General features: G+C 47.4%; 1 protein-coding gene across 5 annotated transcripts in view; it reads right to left on the bottom strand.

Moving 5' to 3' along the window:
- Positions 1-1290: 1290 nt before the first annotated feature.
- Positions 1291-19352, bottom strand: part of Csmd2 (CUB and Sushi multiple domains 2) — a 548321-nt gene continuing 530259 nt past the window's right edge. For 3 of the 5 annotated variants that reach the window (XM_046468882.1, XM_046468884.1, XM_046468886.1), the window contains 11 exons: positions 17082-17255; positions 16683-16756; positions 13814-13925; positions 13092-13271; positions 10170-10235; positions 9075-9236; positions 7548-7660; positions 6252-6339; positions 4800-4938; positions 4342-4557; positions 1291-3771 (listed from right to left, as the gene is read on the bottom strand). In XM_046468882.1, coding sequence (XP_046324838.1) covers positions 4398-4557; positions 4800-4938; positions 6252-6339; positions 7548-7660; positions 9075-9236; positions 10170-10235; positions 13092-13271; positions 13814-13925; positions 16683-16756; positions 17082-17255 — 1268 coding nt within the window. In that variant the 3' untranslated portion in view covers positions 1291-3771; positions 4342-4397. The remainder of the gene's footprint in view (positions 3772-4341; positions 4558-4799; positions 4939-6251; positions 6340-7547; positions 7661-9074; positions 9237-10169; positions 10236-13091; positions 13272-13813; positions 13926-16682; positions 16757-17081; positions 17256-19352) is intronic. The other 2 variants (XM_046468883.1, XM_046468885.1) reach the window with 1 other exon arrangement.

Raw genomic sequence — 19352 nt, 5'->3', positions numbered from 1 at the left:
TAGCTCAGTATATGTTTTTTTGTGACTGTTTTATTTTACTTAGCACAATATCCTCAGGGTTTATTAGTGCTGCAGCATGTTAGAATTCCTTCCCTTTTTTCCTTCTTATTTTTACTTTATTTATTCATTTAATTTTTGAGTTACTGGGGATTGAACCGAGAGACACTTTACCACTGAGCTATCCCCAACCCTTTATATTTTTATTTTGAAATGGGGTCTCACTAAGTTGCTGAACTTGCCATCCTCCTGTCTCAGCCTCTGGAATCACTGGGATGACAGGCGTGTGCCACCACTCTTGGTAGAGTTATCTCTCTTTTTCAGCCTGAGTAATATCCTATTTGATATGTGCACACACATATTTTGTTTCTCCATCCATCTGCTGATGGACATCTGGGTTGCTTCCATCTTTGAGGTATTGCAAATAATACTACTGTGAATGTTGGCATGCAGATATCTCTTTGTGATCTCACTTTCTTTTGGGCATATACCTAGAAGTGGGATTACTGGATCATATGGTAATTATGTTTTTAATTTTTTGAGGGGCCGCCATGTTGTTTTCCACAGTGTTTGTGTCATTTTATGTTTCTATCAGCAGAGCACAACTGTTCCAATTTTCTCACATCGTTGCCCACACCTGTTTTCTTTTCAAATGGCCATCCTGGCAGGAGTGGGTGTGAGGTTATGATTTTGACTTGTACTTCTCAGTGATTAATGATGCTGAGCATCTTTTCATGTCCTTCTTGGCCATTTCTATGTTTTCTTTGGAGATATGACCAAGACTTTCGTAGGAGTTCCTTATATATTCTCCACACTTTCTATCTTTATACATTCTGGATATTAATACTTTATCATATATATGATTAGAAATGTTTTCACCCATTTTATAGGTTGCCTGTTACTTTATGGACTTTGTTGTTTGGTTTTACATTTTGATATAATGCACCTTCTTTTTTCTTTTATATATATATGCAAGCACTCTACCACTGACCCCAGCCCTTATTTTTTCTCTTTGTTGCCTATACTTTTGGTATCATAAAGCTTCCCCCCCTGTGTTGTCTTATAAATGTTTTATAGTTTTAGATCTTTGATCCATTTGGACATATAAAATTCTATATATGTCATTTTTTGCTGGGTGTTTCCAAACACAGCAGTGGCCAAATAACGCAATTAAGAAGGTATTTCCACATCTCGACTCTTGGATCTTAGCCTAAAACATGTCTTTCCTCCTCTTCCCCAACAAATTCTTGTCCCCTAGCCATGAAAGAGGCCATAAAAATGTAAGAAAACCAATGCAAAAATTTATATTTTATTTGAATTCAAAAAATTTAAAATTGCTTTCAAATTCAGTAAAGTACCATAATGCAGGACCCCAGGGGAAGCCTCATATACAGAGACAGATAAATTAAATGTGTATACCGCAGACAAGCCAAGAAGGTGTGTAGATTACATATTTACAGCACTTGATGATTTCTGAAAACCATATTTATACATTTTATTACATTTACAAAAAAGGCTTCCACTACCATTTACCTACAATAATGAAAAAAAATTTACACCTTTTTTTCTGTCTTTTTTGGTACTGTACAAACTTTGTATAATAAAAATATATCTCTGTACAAAAGATTTTTTTTTTGTTTTTGTTTTACTTTTTTTTTTTTTCCTCATGGGATGGCGGTGGTGGGTGTATGTTGTGAATGGTGGGCCAAGGGCCTCATCTGCCCTGTTCCCTTCCAGGCCTCTGGAGGTGGGGAGAAAATGCCAGAGGTGGTACAGGGTGGTGCAAAGCAGAGTGCTGGGTGTCCACCAGCCTGTGATCCTCAAGCATCTCCTAGGACTTTACAAGGAGACACAAGGGAGGGAATGGAGCCAGCGCTGGAGGAGGAGTCCAGTGGGTGGCAGAATATAGGAAGGGGAAGGAGCATCGAGAACTTCCTGCACTTGTTTTCAGGGACTGAAAGAAATGAGGGTGTGAGGGTGTTGTCTGGATGGGTCCTTCCCCACCAGCCCCAGGATCCAGGTCTCAGGGTGAGTGTGGGCAGGAGTGGGCTCCTGCCATTGCCCATCTCCATTCTATCTGCTGGAAATTGACACCTCTCACTTTAGTTCATCTTGACATCAATCCGTCAGATCTTTTAATTGTTGCAACTCAGAACTGGTTCAAAAACCAGGTGGCCCTCTCCCCCCACTCCCACTCATTTCTATTTGCTATTTCAATATGCTATACCAATATCCAAGGCTGGCATGTCACACATGCACAGGGGAGTGAGCCCATGGGGACCTTCCCAAGCATAGAGAAAGTGGCTCTAAATGTCTGACGTTGTTTTCTAAACTCATGAGCTTCCCAGCCATACACATGAAATTCATTAACAACCCAAGCACAATGAAACTATCAAAATAAGTCAAACCCACTGAAAGGAGCTGGAGAGAGTGTGACTTTCATTCATTTCATTATTATTTTTGATTCAGAGCTGCTAGGTCCCTTTGTTTGCTGTGGTCAGGGGCTTCTGGGGCCAGCAACATCTCCAACACACTGGAGATAATAGGTCGCTGTCCTGATGCTGCCCAGGTAGAGAGAGCAGAAACAAAATTAGACACAGGTGCCCCCTGCCTGGTCTGCCAGACCTGGCCACAGTGCTTTAGTGGAGATTCACCTACACCTCCTTTCTTTGGTGTACCTTTTAAACCTGGGTTTCTGGCAGCAAGTATAGTGAACTTTGGAGTCAGATTCATTAATTTGCATCCTGACTCTACTCTTATTCAATCTGTTGTTGCTCATGTCTCTTTACCTTCCCAGGAGTCTGTTTTCTCATCTATAAAATGGGAGTAATATATCCTCTTTTGGTGGTGTGTACAAACTAGAAATAACACACATAGAGTGTTAGGCACAGAGAGAAACCCAGTGTGTGGTGGCCATCATTTTTCTGGGTGCCGGGGCAGGTTTGCTCTCCTGTCATCTACAGCACCTCCCTGCTGCCTCCAGACCTGCCACCCATCTGAGTCATACATGTGTTTTCTTTTTTCTTGGTCAGTTGACAGCCAGATGTTCCCTGCCAGAATCCTGCCCTGTTCTCTCTGGCTTGCCATTTTTTTCAGGGGCTACCCAGGAGCCAAATGACTTTTAATTCACTGGGTTTAGAACTCAGTACAATTATGTTTGAAACAAACTTAAAAAAATGATTACCAAACTATTTTTGATTTCCCCCCTGCCCTCGGGGCAATCCTGTCACTGTGCAGATGGGATCATCCATCTGCAGATGGCTGGTATCTATCTGCACACTGACTCCTTGATGTGTCCCACCAATGCATTCGCTGTGTCCTCACACATGGGACAGAGGGAAGGCATGTTGGTTTGAGAGCTGACTATACCTCTCCGTATTCATTTCTTTTCTGTTTGTGGGGAACATCTTTGACATGGGGCATGGGGCATCTCTGACACACACACTTCTCTTTTTTAAGCCTTTGTGGTCTCTTCCATGGGTTGCAGATGAAGGAGAGGTGTGTGCGCGCATGTGCTCAGGCCTGTGCACACACATGCACATCCACAAGCTGCTTGGCCATTTTCAATCCACAAACTTCCTTCCTCTGTCTGAAGCCCCTCTTCCTTTACTGCCCCAAGCCAGGGCATTGCAGGAGTCCTCTCCAGGGTGGCAGGTGCAGATGGTGGCAGGGTGTGGGCTCGAGTCCCAGCAGTGGCAGAGACAGGCGTAGAGACAGACGAAGACGGGCACCGGGCGCTGTGCTCAGGGGCGCTCCTTCCTGCCCCTTGGGGAGCTGGGAACAAACAAGCCACAGCAGAGGTGGCAGAAGAGGAGAAGGGGTGGCAGCAGGTGGAAGCATGAGAGGCAAAGCCAGGAAGGAATACAGGGGAGAGAATGAAAGACAATTCGTCAGCTCCACCTTTTCCTTTGATTTTTTAACCTTCCTAAACTGAGGGTGGGGTGAAGGCAGGGGGTAGATACAGCAGAATATAGTGTTTTGCATCTTTGGTCTTTTTCCCTTTGTGGGCCAACGTATGGAGCTGGAGACTGGATTCTGACCGCACCACTTCTTAGCTGCGTGAGCTAGGTCAAGTTTGTTGATTTCTGAGCACCTGCTTTCAGCTTTCTCCTCTGCAACGAGGATTCCAATAGCACCTATCTTACAAGAGGTGTGGGGATTCAATTAGATCCGCCAAGTCCCCAGACGCACATCTGTGCTCAGGGCGCCGCCCTCTCCTCTCCGCGCTCCCGGATGCTGTGCGTCTCCGGGCGAGCCCGCGCCTGCGCAGAAGCGTGCCTGCGCCCCGCCCAGTCCTCCTGCCTGCGCCCCGCCCATTCCTCCGGCCTCCCCCGCCCAGCTCACCGGTTGCTGGAGGCGGGGCTCTCGGTGGCGGCAGCGGCGGCAGCCAGGCCTGGGGGCTATACCGCGGTACACACTGTGCTGACTGTGAACTCCGCCTCGCTGGCCATGATGTCTGTGGGCTGGATGTTGCGGTCGTACATGGGGTTCTCAAATGTGGCCCGAACATTTGTGTTCTCGTGGCCGGCGTAGCCATTGAACGGCACTTTGGGTCTTCTCCTGGGGATGAGAGAGAGTGACCTTGACATAGAGAGGGAGGGAGGTGCGGAGAGACTCGGGGCCCGGAGGGGAGGAGGGAAGGGGACAGGTGGGCAGTGGAGGCGAGGAGCTCGCTCTTCCTCTCCGAAGTTACAGCCCGGGCCAGGAAGGCGGGAGGGCTGGGGAGGGGGTGGGGTCGGGACGGGGCGGCACCCTCTGGTCCCCGCTCTCGCTCCTGTCCCCTTCCTCCACGGTACCGGTACCTGTGCTTGTAGAGATAGAGCACGAAGCCTGCAATGATGAGGGCGATGAAAGGCACCAGGATGGCGGCCGCCACCGAACTGCTGTTGGAAGCAAAGTGGCGGCCGATGGATTCGGGATCTGACTCCAACAGCCGGAGGTCTGCAAAGTCCCAAAACATAACACTCAAGTCACAGAGACACAGCCCGAGGTGGAAGGTCCCACTGCACACCATCGGGAAGTGGCACTTAGTCCAAGCGTCTGCCTTCCCCAGCTAAGACGGGATTCCCCTGAGAAGAGCCCAGATGATGTCCTGGGGACAGTGTCCATCCAGGGGAAGCCATTCCACATAGGACTTAGCCATGTTCCCAGATAAGACCTTAAAAGGACGCAGCCCTTTGAAAGTTTCTATATACTTCTCTTGGCCTTAGAAGCCTTTTATCAGAAGCCAAAACCCAGCACAGGTGAGGTAGAACAGCTCAGGTTGATGTGGGGAGGGGCTGAGGCTCCCTCTTCTGGAGGACACCTCTCCCCACCTCAGGCTGGAAGGGCCTAGATGACCACAAGCCGACTCTGGTCCTTGCCCACCTAACTGAGGAGGCTAGAACTCTAAAAGAGAGTATAGGGATAGAGAGTCCATTGTGGAGCCCAAACAAGAGCCCCAGTTTTCTGAGGTCTTCCCAGTGGACTCAACTGTGGGGGCTGGGGAACTTGGCAAGGTTTGAGGGCTGCTGCATGGAAGAGGGTGGTCTTATTCCATGCAGTCCATGATGGCAGAACTCAAACAACTCTGGAGAGGGACAGCAAACAGGGGAACTACAGGGAGGCAGATTTCTGCTTATAATAGAAATTTCTGGAAGTCAGAGCTATGGAAAAATGTAATGGATTGCCCTGGCAGGCAGGGGACCCTGGGGCCCAGTGCCCGGGGAGTGGGGCTGACTCTGGAGCACCCATGACCCCCACCCCACTCCGCCTCCACTGCTCCTGAGAAGCCAGGGCCCCTCTCTGCGACAGTCAGAGGCCAGGTGCCCTGAGGCTCTGGGTCAGGGCCGTCCCTGAAGTGAGGAGGCTGGACTAGGATGACATGAAACACACAGGGTCAAGGTGCTGGGGAGGAGCAAAGGGCCACCTCCTTGCGCTCAGCTTTCTCATCTGAAATGAGGACAATGCCAACCAGGATGACTTGCTCTTTTGTGGCAGCAGTGATGATGCCTGAGGCTCTTGGTGGCCCTGTAGTCGGGACTCTGAACTCAAGGGCTGAGCGAGGAACTGTGTGGCAGAGGTCAACTGCCAGGCATCGGTGTTTGGAGAGTTGTGACATAGCTTTTGTCAGGATCTCAGAGGTGTCCTGGATCCAAAAGAGGCTAAGAACCTTGTCTCGGATGTTGAACTTTGCCAGTCCTCTCCTCTATCCCAGAACACAGTTTCCCTCCCACCCCACGAGCCCACACTTCCAGGGGACAATTGCTAGTTACCAAGTCTTTGAAAGCCAAACTGGCCAAAGCCTTGACCCTTGACGGAGCCTTGGTAGATGAAGGTACCTCCTGCAGATTCCGAGGAGACCTGCAATGGTGGGGGGCAGAGAGCGCAAGATGCAAGGCATGCTAGAAGGATCTAGAACTCCTGCTGGCCACACCAGGTCAGGCCAGAGATATGATCATAGGTTCTTGCTGGTGTCACCTACCAACCTGCTGCTCAAAGCACAGACATGATTCTGCCTACACCAAGGCACTGATGTGTGTGTGTATGTATGGGGGGGCATGTACTTGGTATGATATAGGAAGAACATTCTGTTTTCTACTGTTCAGATCACTGAGGTCTGGGCCTCAGTTTCTCATTTGTAAAATGGGAATAACAGTTTGTTATAGGGTTACTGGGAGGATTAAATGAATCGGAATTAAAGCACCAGGACATTTATAGGTCTTAGATACATAGAAGCTATTATTTCTGTGATGGAAACCAATTTTTGGAGTATCATGGAACAAACATGATTAAAATATCCCTAGCAGATTAATGTGCTTTGGAGAATTGAACATAGTTTCAATAGCTGTTAGTTTTAGGTGGGTAGTAGAGGCCATAAATCCTTCCTGCTCCCTCTCCCTCTGCCTCCATGATGCTCAAACAGTGACCTCAGCAGCTAAAGTGGGCTTTGAGGATGCTTAGCTGCTGGTGTACCTCCCAACTCTTGCTCCATCCCCAGGGCACACCCTCTGTCTAATGCACTCTAGGCTGACCTACCCTGCTATCCCCTTAAACACTCCCTGGCTGGCCTAGGCTCCAGCTGCTCCTGGTCCTGAATCTCTCTTCTCTTGCACAGGGACTGACTTCCACCTGGAGGAGTCCCTAGCATATAATGCTCTCCCAAAAGAGAATGCAAGGAAGTTTCACCTTTCCTACGTGTGCTGGTCTCTCAAGCTCTGCTAAAAATCACAGTCCACATCTTGCAAGTACATGTTCAAAGTCACTTGCCACTTACCACCTTCTTCCTGTTCTCATGCACCAAACTATGACCTTCAACTTGCTTATACCCATGTCCTCTAACCCTGCTCTAAAAGCAGAACTTCCTCATCTCTCTCAGATATGGTGACCCTTTGGCCCTTTTAATTTTTTCCCTTTTCCCACTTTATTAGCAGACTAGGTCTCCCTTGCTCCCAGTCCTGGCCCCACAGAGAACCTCCAAGTTTCCATGTTGATCCCTGGAGTTTCCATAACTCTCTGTCCTCCTCCTCCTCCCTGGGAATTGGGAATGGAGATCAATTTGCTGAACTTACATGCCCATCTAAAGCCCAGTGGTCATCTTTGAACTTATTCACAAAGATCTCCACAGGCCCTGTAATCTGGTAGACTTGCAGCAGGAGATGGAAATCTTCTTTCTTGTAATATCCTGGGAAAAGAAAGTTTGGAGAGTGGGTGGTATACTTGAAAGAAGTATGAAAATCTCAAAACCTAAATTTGCAGGTAAATGGGTGTGAATTTCACATGTATCCATCAATGGAAACATTCTCTGCATGCCTGTGAGGAGGTGAGTATACTGTCACATGTTAGTATGGGCTGAGTGTGAGTAGGTGCAAGTGTGTGCAACTATGTGTTAGTAACTAGACTACTGGGTGGAGATTGATCCTGTTTATACATGCACGCGTGAGAATGTGAATTTTTGCATTTTGGTCTGCCATTAATACATAGATATGCTTAGAGTTCAGTGGGTGCAGGAAGACCTGAGGGCATGCATGCGGGGTAAATGAATGTGTTTAAGACTGTATTGGAACAAATCAATGGATGTGGCTGTGTGTATGTGTGACTATGAACACATAGGATCGTGTATCAGCATGCTCATTTACTTGTGCATTCATCAATCTATCATCTATCGAAGAAACACTTGCTTTCTAAGGTTTTTAGTTTTTCTGGTTATACAAACATTGAAGATTGAGGAGATTTTTTTAAAAAAAGTGCAGAGGTACATGAAGGAAAAAAAATATTCCCTCCTGATCTCATGACTAAGCAACAACCAATGTTAACATTTCATTGTAAATGATACCAATTTTCTTTATTACAAATACATTTTTTAATTTCAAAAACTGGAGTCAGATTTTGAACGCATTATAATGGGTGCAAATCCCTCTGAGGTTGACATGGTATTTTATCTAGCAGATATGACATAATTATAACACCTATTATTTTATTTTTTGGAAAATTTCTATTTTTAGCTTTTTGTAGAAAAGAACCCTCTAAATAGAACTTCCTTTATTAATAAGTGTTGGACTCTATCCATATCAATTTCTATGATAAAAACTGTTAGAAATGTAATTGATGAGTCCCGTCACCTTCAAGGACCTTGACGTGAATTGCCCAACTCACTTCTAGACTCTACATATTTTCCTTGGGTCTTCTTGCTAGACCTGACCTGCGCTGAGCTTTATCACTTTAAAAGCTCTGAGCTAATGGGGTCAGTGGAAAACCACACTTTGTGTTCATTTTTTCCATGACTGCCGAAAGATACATTTTCTTTGATTGATTGCTGTGTACTTGGGCTTCTGAGAATTCTCAGCCCCATTTTTTGGTTTGGTTTTAGGGATAGAACTCTCTCTTCTAAGAGCTTTTTACACACTGAAGTTATTAATGTTGGTCAGCTAACCTTTTCATTAGTGTGTGGTCAAGGTGAACAGACATCCCCTCTTTCCCTGACCACCAGGCACATGGACGAGCCTCCTGTGAGATGTGAGATGGTAGGCTTCCTGGTGAAGATGGGAGCCCACCACCTTCCCACCCACCTTGCTTTGTGGACATGGTCTCCTCCTTACCAGCCAAGTGCAGCTCCACACCACTGTGGTCAATCATGGTGGCGTTGACCTTGCTGTTGGCAGCCTGGAAGCCGGTCACTCTGAGCATGGCTGGCTGCTTCTTCCCCTGGTACTCATAGGCCCCTTTCCATAGGGAATTCTTGGCAAAAACATCCCCAGGAACTAGAGGAATTGAGAAACAGGTGTGAGAGGGATTTGTGTGTTGGGGGCATAAAGGGGGGGGCAGCTGATGATGGATCCCAGCTTGCTCAAGGAAGCTGTTTCTTCCCCCAATGTCTAACACATGGGAAGGGTGGTCGAATGCTCTGGCTCTCTTGTGATCATCCCGAGTTTCAGAGTGGATGGGTCGTGCTGACATAAAGTGCCTCTCAAAAGGCCCACGTGGTAAAGGACTGGTCCCCAGTTGGGCAATATTGGGAGTAAGTGAGGCCTAGTGGGAGGGTTTAGGTCACTGGGCATATGCTCTTGAAGGGGGTTGTGGGACCTTTCCCCTTCCTCTTCTCATCTCTCTTTTGCACCTCAACATGAACTTGCTCCTTCCATAGTCCCCAAAACAAGAGGTCAATCACTCATGGGCTGACCTCCAAGACCATGAGCCAAAATAAACCTTTTCTGTTCACAAGCTATCTCAGGTATTTATTTGTTACAGTAACAGCAAGCTGACTAACTCAAGTGGTTAAAAAAAGTAGAAAGTTCAAAAAAGGCATGTGATAGTCTGCATTAATTTTGCATTGGTCAGGCCATACCTGTCATTCCATCAGTTCTGGATATGACACTTTGAAAGACACATTACCAATCTTAAACAGGTAAGAATTTCCAGGAATCTCCCTGGGCAGGACCTGGATCTAAGCCTGTGCCATGGGAGCAACTCATGGTGCCAGAGCTCAGAGCTCTGGACGTGTTTCTGGGAGGCCCTGCCTCTCTCTTCTGATGAGGTTTCTGCTTCCTTCAGTCTCACTTCCTTCTAGGCTGCCTAGCTGGGGAGGAAGGTGGGGAAACCGTGTCCTCCCACTGGAACTCGTGTGCATGTTTCTGGCTCACTAGGCAGTAGAAACCACACAGGCGTCTTGAGCCAATGGTCTGGACCATGCATACCGGAGGCTTGAGTGAGTGGCGGCTCCCGGGCAGTGTTGATGGGTCTCCCACTGGGCCGGACCTCTGCTGGGGAGAGAGAATGGAAGAAAACAGCATCAGCCTCTGGTCCATACTCTGTTGGAAACCGTGCGACACGAGGTCAGTGGGTCCTCTTTGGAGTGAGACCTGCTTTGGACTCAGCTTCTTAGACAAGGAGTGTGGCCCCATCTCAGAATAATAAAGAACTGCAAAGGAAATCCATTGCACCAGTGACAGTTATTAAATTTTAAATGAGGCTTTAGGAGATAACCATATATGTGATTCTTTATTACTGCGTTAAATAACTAGGGGAACAGTATCTACCATAATCTTGAAGTAGCCAGGAGAAAAAGTGGAAATAGAATTACCATATGATCCAGAGGTCTCACTCCTGGGTATCTGCCCAGCGGGACTGATGTCACTATGCCCAAGTGATGCCAACACTCCCCTGATAGTTCAGCATCATCCACAGCAGACACGATATGGAATCAACCCCCTTGTCCATTTTTACACACACACACACACACACACGAATGCTATTCAGCCTGTTAAAAGGAGATGTTGTCCTGACAACATGAGGACAGTAAGTGAAATAAGCTAAGTAACTCCTGCATGAGCTCACTTCTTTTTATAATCATACAGAAAAAGAAGTTAGACTCTAGAAGCAGAAAGGAACATGATAGTTCCCAGGGGCTGGGGCAGTGAGCAGGTGGAGTTGGGGAGATGTTGGTCAAAGGGTACAAAATTTCAGTTAGACATGAGGAACAAGTTCAAGATTTACTGTATGTGGTGGTGAGCAGGTCAATAACAAAGTATTGTATATATGAAATTGCTAAGAGTAGTTTTTAAGTGCTAATTAGCTTGGTTCAGCCATTCCACAACATATACAGATGTCAGAACATCATGTTGTACACATACCAATATTTATTTGTCAATGAAAAATGAAGCATTAATTGGATGAAAAAACTAAAATCATGAGGCACCACTTGGCATCCTTTTTGGATGGCTATGCTAAAAAAGATGGACAATAATAAGTGTTGGCAAGTATGTAGAGCAATTGGAACCTGGGTATATTTGCTGCTGGGAATGCAAAATGGTGCAGGCACTGTGGAGAACAGCTTGGCAGCTTCTCAACATGCCACATTCTACTTGTAGATGTCTACCCAAGAGAATTGAAAATATTCACACAAAACATTTGTTAACAGCAGAATTTTTCATAAAATAGCCAAGTAGAAACAACCAAAGTGTCCATCAATGGATGAATAGACAAACAAAATGAAATAATATAAACACATCATAAAATATTATTCAGCCATTAAAAAGGAATGAGATTCTGAGACTGCCAAAACATGGATGAATGCTGACTACATTATGCCAAGTGTAATAAACCAGGCACAAAAGGACAAATGTTGTATGATGTCACTGACACAAGATATTTAGAACAGTCAATTTCACAGAGATGGAGAGTAAAACAGAGGTTACCACAGGCTAAGAAGATGGGAGATATTGTTTAATAGGCACAGAATTTCTGTTCAGGATGATGACAAAGTTCTGGAAATGGATAGTGGTGATGGTTGAATGATATCGTGAATGTATCTAATATCACTGAATTGTGTACTTAAAATTTTATGTTTGGTAAATTTTGCCACAACAAAAAATGAATAATGAATATACTTTTAAAAAGAACCCTTGTATCATCTCCACATGTGGAAAACACATAGAAAGGATAAATGTCATGCTGTTCCCCAAAATATGTGCCCCGTACATATGCACAAGTGTGTCACTTCAATTTAAAAAGCAAATATTGCTTTCTATAAATAAAATTTATAATAATCCATACAATGAAAATAAAACAATGTTATTCTGATCAAGACTCTGATCATCGAAAGTCTGTTTGGCAGGCAGGATGGCTAAGTAGTTAAGGGCATGGACCCTGAAGCTAGAATGTCAGAGTTTGGATCTTTTCCTTTATCAGCTGGTGACTTTGGGCATATGACTTAACCTCTCTGTGCCCCAGTTTCCTCATATATCAAACATAGATGGGATCAGCACTGACTCATAGGATGATGAGGATTAAATGAGCTAACCCACACAAAGTGCATATGGTGAGGTCAGCTCCTATAAGAGAGAGTTCAATTCTATTCCAGCATCAAATGATGCTCTATATTTGACCCTTTCACTTAAGGCCAGACTCAAACATCACCTTCTCCAGGAAGCCTTCCCTGACTCCCCCCAGGTTTAGCACCCTCCGTCCCCGTTCCCTCGGTGTTCAGGGCATCGCTACGTTCCTCAAGGTACTGTTACACCTGAAAACACGTCTGTCTCTCTGCAGTCAAGTATGAGCTCCTTTCAGGGCAGGGCTGTGTCTCTAGCACTGAATCCCGCACAGTGATGATGCACAAGAAATAGAGAAATTGTGGATGGAGAAGAGGGAGGGGCTGGTGATCACTTGAGGACAGAGATGTTTGCTGACTTGAACTTTATGCAGTGTCTATGTACCGAAATGTCACATGCGACCTCAGAAATGTGCATTATTTTTATGTATTAGTTAAAAAAAGTAACAAGGTGTGTGGGGGGTCCTGGCCATCTTGGGTGGGTACCGTTTCATCAAGTTTATAATCTATGTCATGTGTCCTTCTGAGTTGGTGGAAGAGTGACCTTTTCTGTGACTGGTGATGCGCCTGCCCCTGCAATGTGCAGAGGTGGCGAGCTAAGCCTTGGGGTTCGCCAGGCGCCTCCTTAGACTGCTCTGGGGTGGTCTCCTGGAGACACAGTGCCTCGCAGAATCTGAGCCAGGGTCCGGCTCCTGGAAATCCCGTTTATTCCTTCCTTTCACCTTTTCAGCCCAAGCACAGAGTCCCTTCTGGCCTCCCACCCGGGGGGGCTCTGGGCCGGCTCACTCACCCAGGCAGATGGGCGGCTTGCCGGTCCAGCTGCCGTCCGCCCGGCAGGTGCGGTGCTCGGAACCACCCTTGAGGGAGAAGCCCTCCTGGCAGGAGTAGATGAGCGTGTAGCCCATGGAGGGCAGGTCCAGGGCCCCGACGTTGGCATGGGTTGGTGTCTCCGGCTGCTTGCAGTGGTGGGCTGGCGGGAGGAGAGACTTAGTTAGACCTGAGGAGATGGGGTCTTCGCGGGCCTCCTCCACCATTCCGGTTCCAGATGGAACATTCCCTCCCTTTCCCTTCTGGGTCCTTTCCTGCCCAGCACCCCCTCCTCAGACTCCTCCCCAGCCCCAGACTTGGTGTCTAGGAATGGCCAAGATGGAGATCGCGTGGCGGATGGCTTGGCCAGCCCTGGAGGAATCCAAGCCTGCAGCACTGCCTGCGGGAAGATGGAGTCACTGTGGTCAGAGCCTGAAATCCCCGGACCCCCAGGGCCGGGCCTTGTACTTAGTTTTTGCTGCCACTGGACAGATTTTGCTTTGCGAAGGCAGGGAATTGCCTTCAAATTCCAGAAAGGCTTTTGTGTGGAGACATCTGTGAAGCCCCAGGGGGCAAACACCACAAAGAGGTCGGCACTGGTGGGGACAGAGGCAGAAAGCTCCCTGCCATTCAGGGCACTCAGAGCATTCAGCGCATCTCCCAGGTGCCCGCGGGCAGGGGGACGCAGGTGGGGGCTGCACTCACGGACGCAGTCGGGCGGAGTTCCACTCCAGGTCAGGTTGGGCAGGCAGGTCCTGGTGGTGGAGCCCTGAAGCAGGTATCCTTTCTGACAACGGAAGAGCACCGTGCTGCCAACCTGTGGCAAGGACAGAGGGTCCCGTCATCCCTTTCCAGCCAGTGACACCTGTCACCTGCTGCTTTCTCGCCCTGACCCAGCACCTGCCCACGCTGCTGCCTCTTCCTGCAACCCTGGGTGACTCTGCCTGGATGACTCTCAAATGAGGCGGTGGTGGGATGGAAAACATGGTGTACAGATCACCGCCCGAGTGTGTCCCTTTCTTCTATGAAACGGTGAGTTCCCCAAGGATGGGAGACTTGCTTTCTTTACTGATGTCCCTCCCCCAGCAGGGCTCTGGGCTTCTTGAACATCTCACTCACAGAATAGCCCCTCCCTCCGCTTCTCCCCTGCTCAGCTGCGTTCCCCACTGTCACCTCCACTAGCTCCTAACTGTCCCCCTCCACACTCCTGCAGCCACCAGCCCCGCCTCCCCCTCTCCAATCCACTTTGTGACCACATCAGTTTCCTACACGGCAACTCAGAAGGTACCACTTCCCACTCAGATGCTCCTGTGTTCCTGTTACCTCCTGGAGCAAATTCCAGTGCAACGTGAAACTCCGTGATTTCCACTCCCTTCCACACCCAACTTGTCTTCCTCTTAGATTTCCTCATTTGATTCAGCAAACGGCAACTTTATCCACCCAGTTGTGCAAATCAGAAACCTCAAGTCACGTTTGACTCTTTCCATGCCTCAGTCCAACCCATGGTCAGGTCCTCTTAGCTCTGTGGAAGGACACTGTGCCCCGAAGGCTCCATGTCTCTCCCTGCTGTCCCTGAGCTCTCACAACCTCACCCTTACCCTTACTTTTCTCGTGAGTCACCTCCACAGCGTCCTGCTTGTCTGAGTGCCTCTATTCTTGCCCCCTCTGTCCTTCAGTCTCAACTCGGCAGCCCAAGTGGTCTTTCAAATGATGTTGCTTCCTGAGACTTTTCAAATAAAACCCAGGAGATGACATTGGCTTCAGGGCCCCGCATGACCTGGTCCAGGCCCCCTCCTTGCAAAAATTGTTAGGAGTTATCTGAGACGTACAAAGGATTCCGGGAACCGATGGGGACAGGGCGTGTGATCACAGAATGAGCTCCGTGAGTGGAACCACTGTGCCACTGAAGGCTCAACTCTGTGGCATGGTGGTCATAGCCCCTGCTCCTTCTCTGCCCCATCCCTTGAGTCCCTCTCAGTGGTAACCACTCTCCTGAATTTTTCCTTACCCTGTTAATAGTAGTCCTATCCCATCAATGTGTAATACATCTCCAAACAGTTTAATTAGTCTTACTAGTTTTCATCTTGCATCACCGCTGTCATTAATGATGCATCTCCAGGATGCATCCGTGTTACGTAGAGCTGTGGTGCATTCATTTTCACTGCTGTGTAATAATCCACTCTATGATTATATTACAGTTTTTCTTATTCCCTGGTGACATGTGCAAGACTTGTCTCTGGGCAATAAAAAAGTTCCAGGAGTGGAACTTTTGGACCACACAGAAACTTCTGGTGAGGTGTATTGTGTCTAACCTCAGCAGCCACCGAAGCTTCCACACCTAGCCCAGACCTCTGACTTCACCTCTCCTCCTCGCCTACTGGGCTGCAGACTGGCTGGAGGCCTGCTGTCCACCCTCACCCTGATAAGCCCTTTCCTGCCTCGGAGATCCTGTGCTCTGGCCCTGGCTCAGACAGGAGTGTCACCCAGCTTTGCACAGGATTGCCCTTCTCATTGTGGAGGCTGCAGTTCAAATGTCACCTTTAGGAGGGCTCTTCCCTAACTACCCTACCTAAAATAATGACCACCTTGTTCAAGCCCCCTTATACCACATTATGTGATGCTTGGCGCTCATGGAAGTGATGTTGGTAGTTGGATTATTGTCACCATCTGGGCAGCTCCATCAGGGCAAGCCCCTCGCCTGCCTACTCACCCCGAGTCTCCTCATCTGGAACTGCTCATGGCAGTGAATATCTGCTGCCGCACAGATTGAAGGAGTAAGTGATGTCACCCGGTGAGGGCCCAGCCTGTCCTTCCCAGGTTAGTCCCTGACACCTTCTTGGGCGTGTCTTGGGCTCTAGCTAACTGTCCACCCCCTGCCTTTCTGCTTCCTTTCCTCCATTCAATCCCCCCCACCCCAGGCCATCCAAGACTCCTCCTCCCATAGCTCCTTCTGAAATGTGTGAGGGGCCTCCATCCTCACAGGTGCTTCATACACTTAATATCATCCTGCAAACATTTTCTATGTTTACAACATCATTATCATTTATTGGCTACACAATTTTGCAATGGCGGTTGCACTGTAATTACATTTTATCATAAATCTGATGTTAGGCATTTTCTATTATAAAGGTACACGTGACTTTCAGGTGTATTATTTTCTTGGGAGAATTTCTAGGAGTGCACTTATCTGCCTGCTGGCAGACATGCCTCTGGGGTGGCCCCTGCTGGTTCCCATCACCCAGAATAAGCTGTGTCTGTGGCCAGGGTGCGGGTGCCTTGAGGACAGGAGGTCTGTCTGCCTCACACATTTCAGTATTTCCACAAACACCCACCCCAACTCTGGGGTTGCGGGGAGTGTTCACGGCCCTGCAAGCCGCCTGCCTCCTCTGCCTCCCTGGTGGACAGAGCTCTTCCAGTTTCGAAGGGTTCAATAAAGCAGAACACTTTTTTCCTCCAATTTCAAGTCTTGTCTTGCCCCGGTGCTGTCCCCAAGAAGGTCCCTGAGTCTTCTGATGCTGACTGTGACAGGAAGGGACAGGAGGCAGGAAGGCCCCATCTTGGCTGACCTCCTTACCTGGTAGCCTTGGGAATTGTTCTGTATCCCGAACTGTGGCACTCCGGGGTCCGCGCACATGGTCAGCGTGGGATCTGGATGGCCCAAACAAAGAAGCAGGCCACATGGTCACCCACACTTTCACCGTGGCAGTCACCCTGACAGACGAATGTAGAAAACCAAGCCACATCCCGATGCCCCCTGCCTTCTGAGGCTCTGCCTGCCCCAGAGCCCCAGTTGAATGCTGAATCCCCAAGACATTAACTCTGGCCATTTCTCATCCTCCTCCAAGAAACCTGAAGGAGGAGGACTTGTTCCTTATTGCAGATGAGACGGGAAAGGGAAAACAGCCTCTCAGGTCGCAAAGATGACTGCCCCCCCAACTGCCTAGCCCCGCACTCAGCCCCACAGCCCCCTCACCTATGCAGCTGGGCTGGGTGCCACTCCATGTCCCATCTGATTGACAAAACCTCCGTGGAGAGCCCACCAGCACCAGAGGAGGGTGGCAGGAGTAGGACACAGATGACCTGTACGAGAAGCCTCGGTCCTCTCTTCTCCCACGGGGCGGGACCCCAGGATCGCCACAGAACACGGCTGGGAAGACAGGGGAGGAAAGTGGGTCTCAGTTACTTTCTAAAGCCCAGTTGTCCACTGGCTCTGCCTTTGTTCTGTGTCCTTCCAGGTTCCACTTGAACTCTGGGACTGCAGCTGCTTCCACTTGTCTCTGCTGCAACTGCTAATCTCCTGTCCTTTGCACACTCAGAGAGCCTGGCAATCACTGTCCAAGTAAAGGAGTAACATCTCAGGGAGTTCAGAATATGGAGGCAGGGCTGTGGGTGTTGCTCAGTGGTAGGGCCCATGCTTAGCACGCTGAGGCTGTGGGTTCAATCCCCCGCATGGCAAAGGAAAAAACAAAAGTGCATATCCCCTTCCATTCCTTATTTGGTTGTATGTATATCTGTGTTTGGCTACAAACTCAGTACCCACATGACTGCAATCTTGTTTCATTCACTTAATATCATCCTGCAAATGTTTTCTATGTTTATAAAATTATCATCCTTTATTGGCTACACAATTTTGCAATGGGTAGTTACATTGTCATTACATTTCTGGAAGATACTAGGGAATGAACCCAGGTGTACTTAACCATTGAACCACATCCCTAGCCCTTTTTATTTTGAGACAGGGTCTTGCTAAGTCGCTGAAGCTGAGTTTGAACTTATAATCCTCCTACCTCAGCAACTTCCTAAGTAGCTGGGATGATAAGCATTTGCCACTACACCCAACTGTAATTACATTTTATCATAACTCTGATGTTAGGCATTTTCTATTATAAAATTATACATGACTTTCCTTCCACACATATTATCTTTTTAAGAGCATTTGTAGGAGTGCACTTATCTTCAAAGGTTTGAGCATGGTCTCAGTGAGGTATAGTGTCAAATTTCTTTCAAAAAGGTTGACATTTACACTGTGGCAGGTGTGTATGAGTGTGCCCATTCCACTGAGTTCATATTAACATCAGAAATATCATTAAGCTCAATTCATAATAGCCAAACTATGGAACCATTCTAGGTACCCTTCAATAGATGAATGATGAAGAAAATGTGGTATATATACATAATGGAAAGTTACTCGGCATTAAAGAAGAATGAAATTATGGCATTAGCCAGTAAATAAAGAAAAAAAGCAAAGGTTAAAAAAAAAATTCACAACCAGCAGGCTGGGGATGTGGCTCAGTGGTAGAGTGCTTTCCTGGCAACTGCAAAGTCCCAGGTCCAATGCCATGGCAAAGCTCCTGTGGCATCACTACAAACATCACTTTATGCTATCATGTGTGCACACACAGCTGTGAGGTTCACTATCACAAGCAAGATAAAATGCAAGATGAACCTGTAGCCTATGCCCTGGAAATTGGAGATTCTGAGCTGACCAATCAGAAGCAAGCTAGAAGCCGGGTAGACTAGATACCGTAATATCTGGAAGAGACAACTCCAAAAACAAGATATGCAAAGGCTGACAAAGATCCGCTCAGCCTGTCTAACAAGCAATGGGATACAATTAAAGGGATGAGATATCTTTTTAAACTCCACGGGCTTGTAGATATTTTAAAATATTGGCAACTCCATTGTTGATGAGGGTGCGAGTCTCAGCACCACATAAAAATAAAAAATAAAGATATTGTGTCCACCTAAAACTAAAAAAAGTTTAAAAAAAGAACCATTGCTGAAATTGCAGGTGGAATGTAAATGAAGATGCTCTTTCCAGAAGGCAGTTCAGGGCAACACGTGTCAGGAAGTACAGGGGCCTGCCCACTGGCCCAGCAATCGCACTCCCAAGACTCTTCGATGAGAGTGAAGAAAAGTTATTTGCAGGGATATTTACTACAGAACTACGTCTAACATGATTAAATTGGAGACAATCTAAATTCATCACCAATGGGAGGAGATTAAGCAAACTGTGGTGTGGTGTAGGAAATTCTTTAAAGCCATTAAAAATGATGATGCATAGATCTGCATATACTAATAGAGAGAGGTATTGAGGGAAAGGTCCTTATGGCTCATCAGTGAATACAAGTCATGAAATAACATGTACAGCATGATCCAACACCGCTTATAGAGACTTGTGTGTGTATCACTATATATGAAAAATACATGTGATCCATGTGGAGGCAGAATCCAAGCCTGACTA

This window comes from Marmota monax, unplaced genomic scaffold (assembly GCF_021218885.2).
Source record: "Marmota monax isolate L192 unplaced genomic scaffold, Marmota_monax_Labrador192_F-V1.1 WCK01_AAM20220418_F8-fsc00008, whole genome shotgun sequence".
NCBI classification, from domain to species: Eukaryota; Metazoa; Chordata; class Mammalia; order Rodentia; family Sciuridae; genus Marmota; species Marmota monax.
Note: the sequence above shows the minus strand (reverse complement) of the source record. Positions and strands in the feature narration are given on the sequence as shown.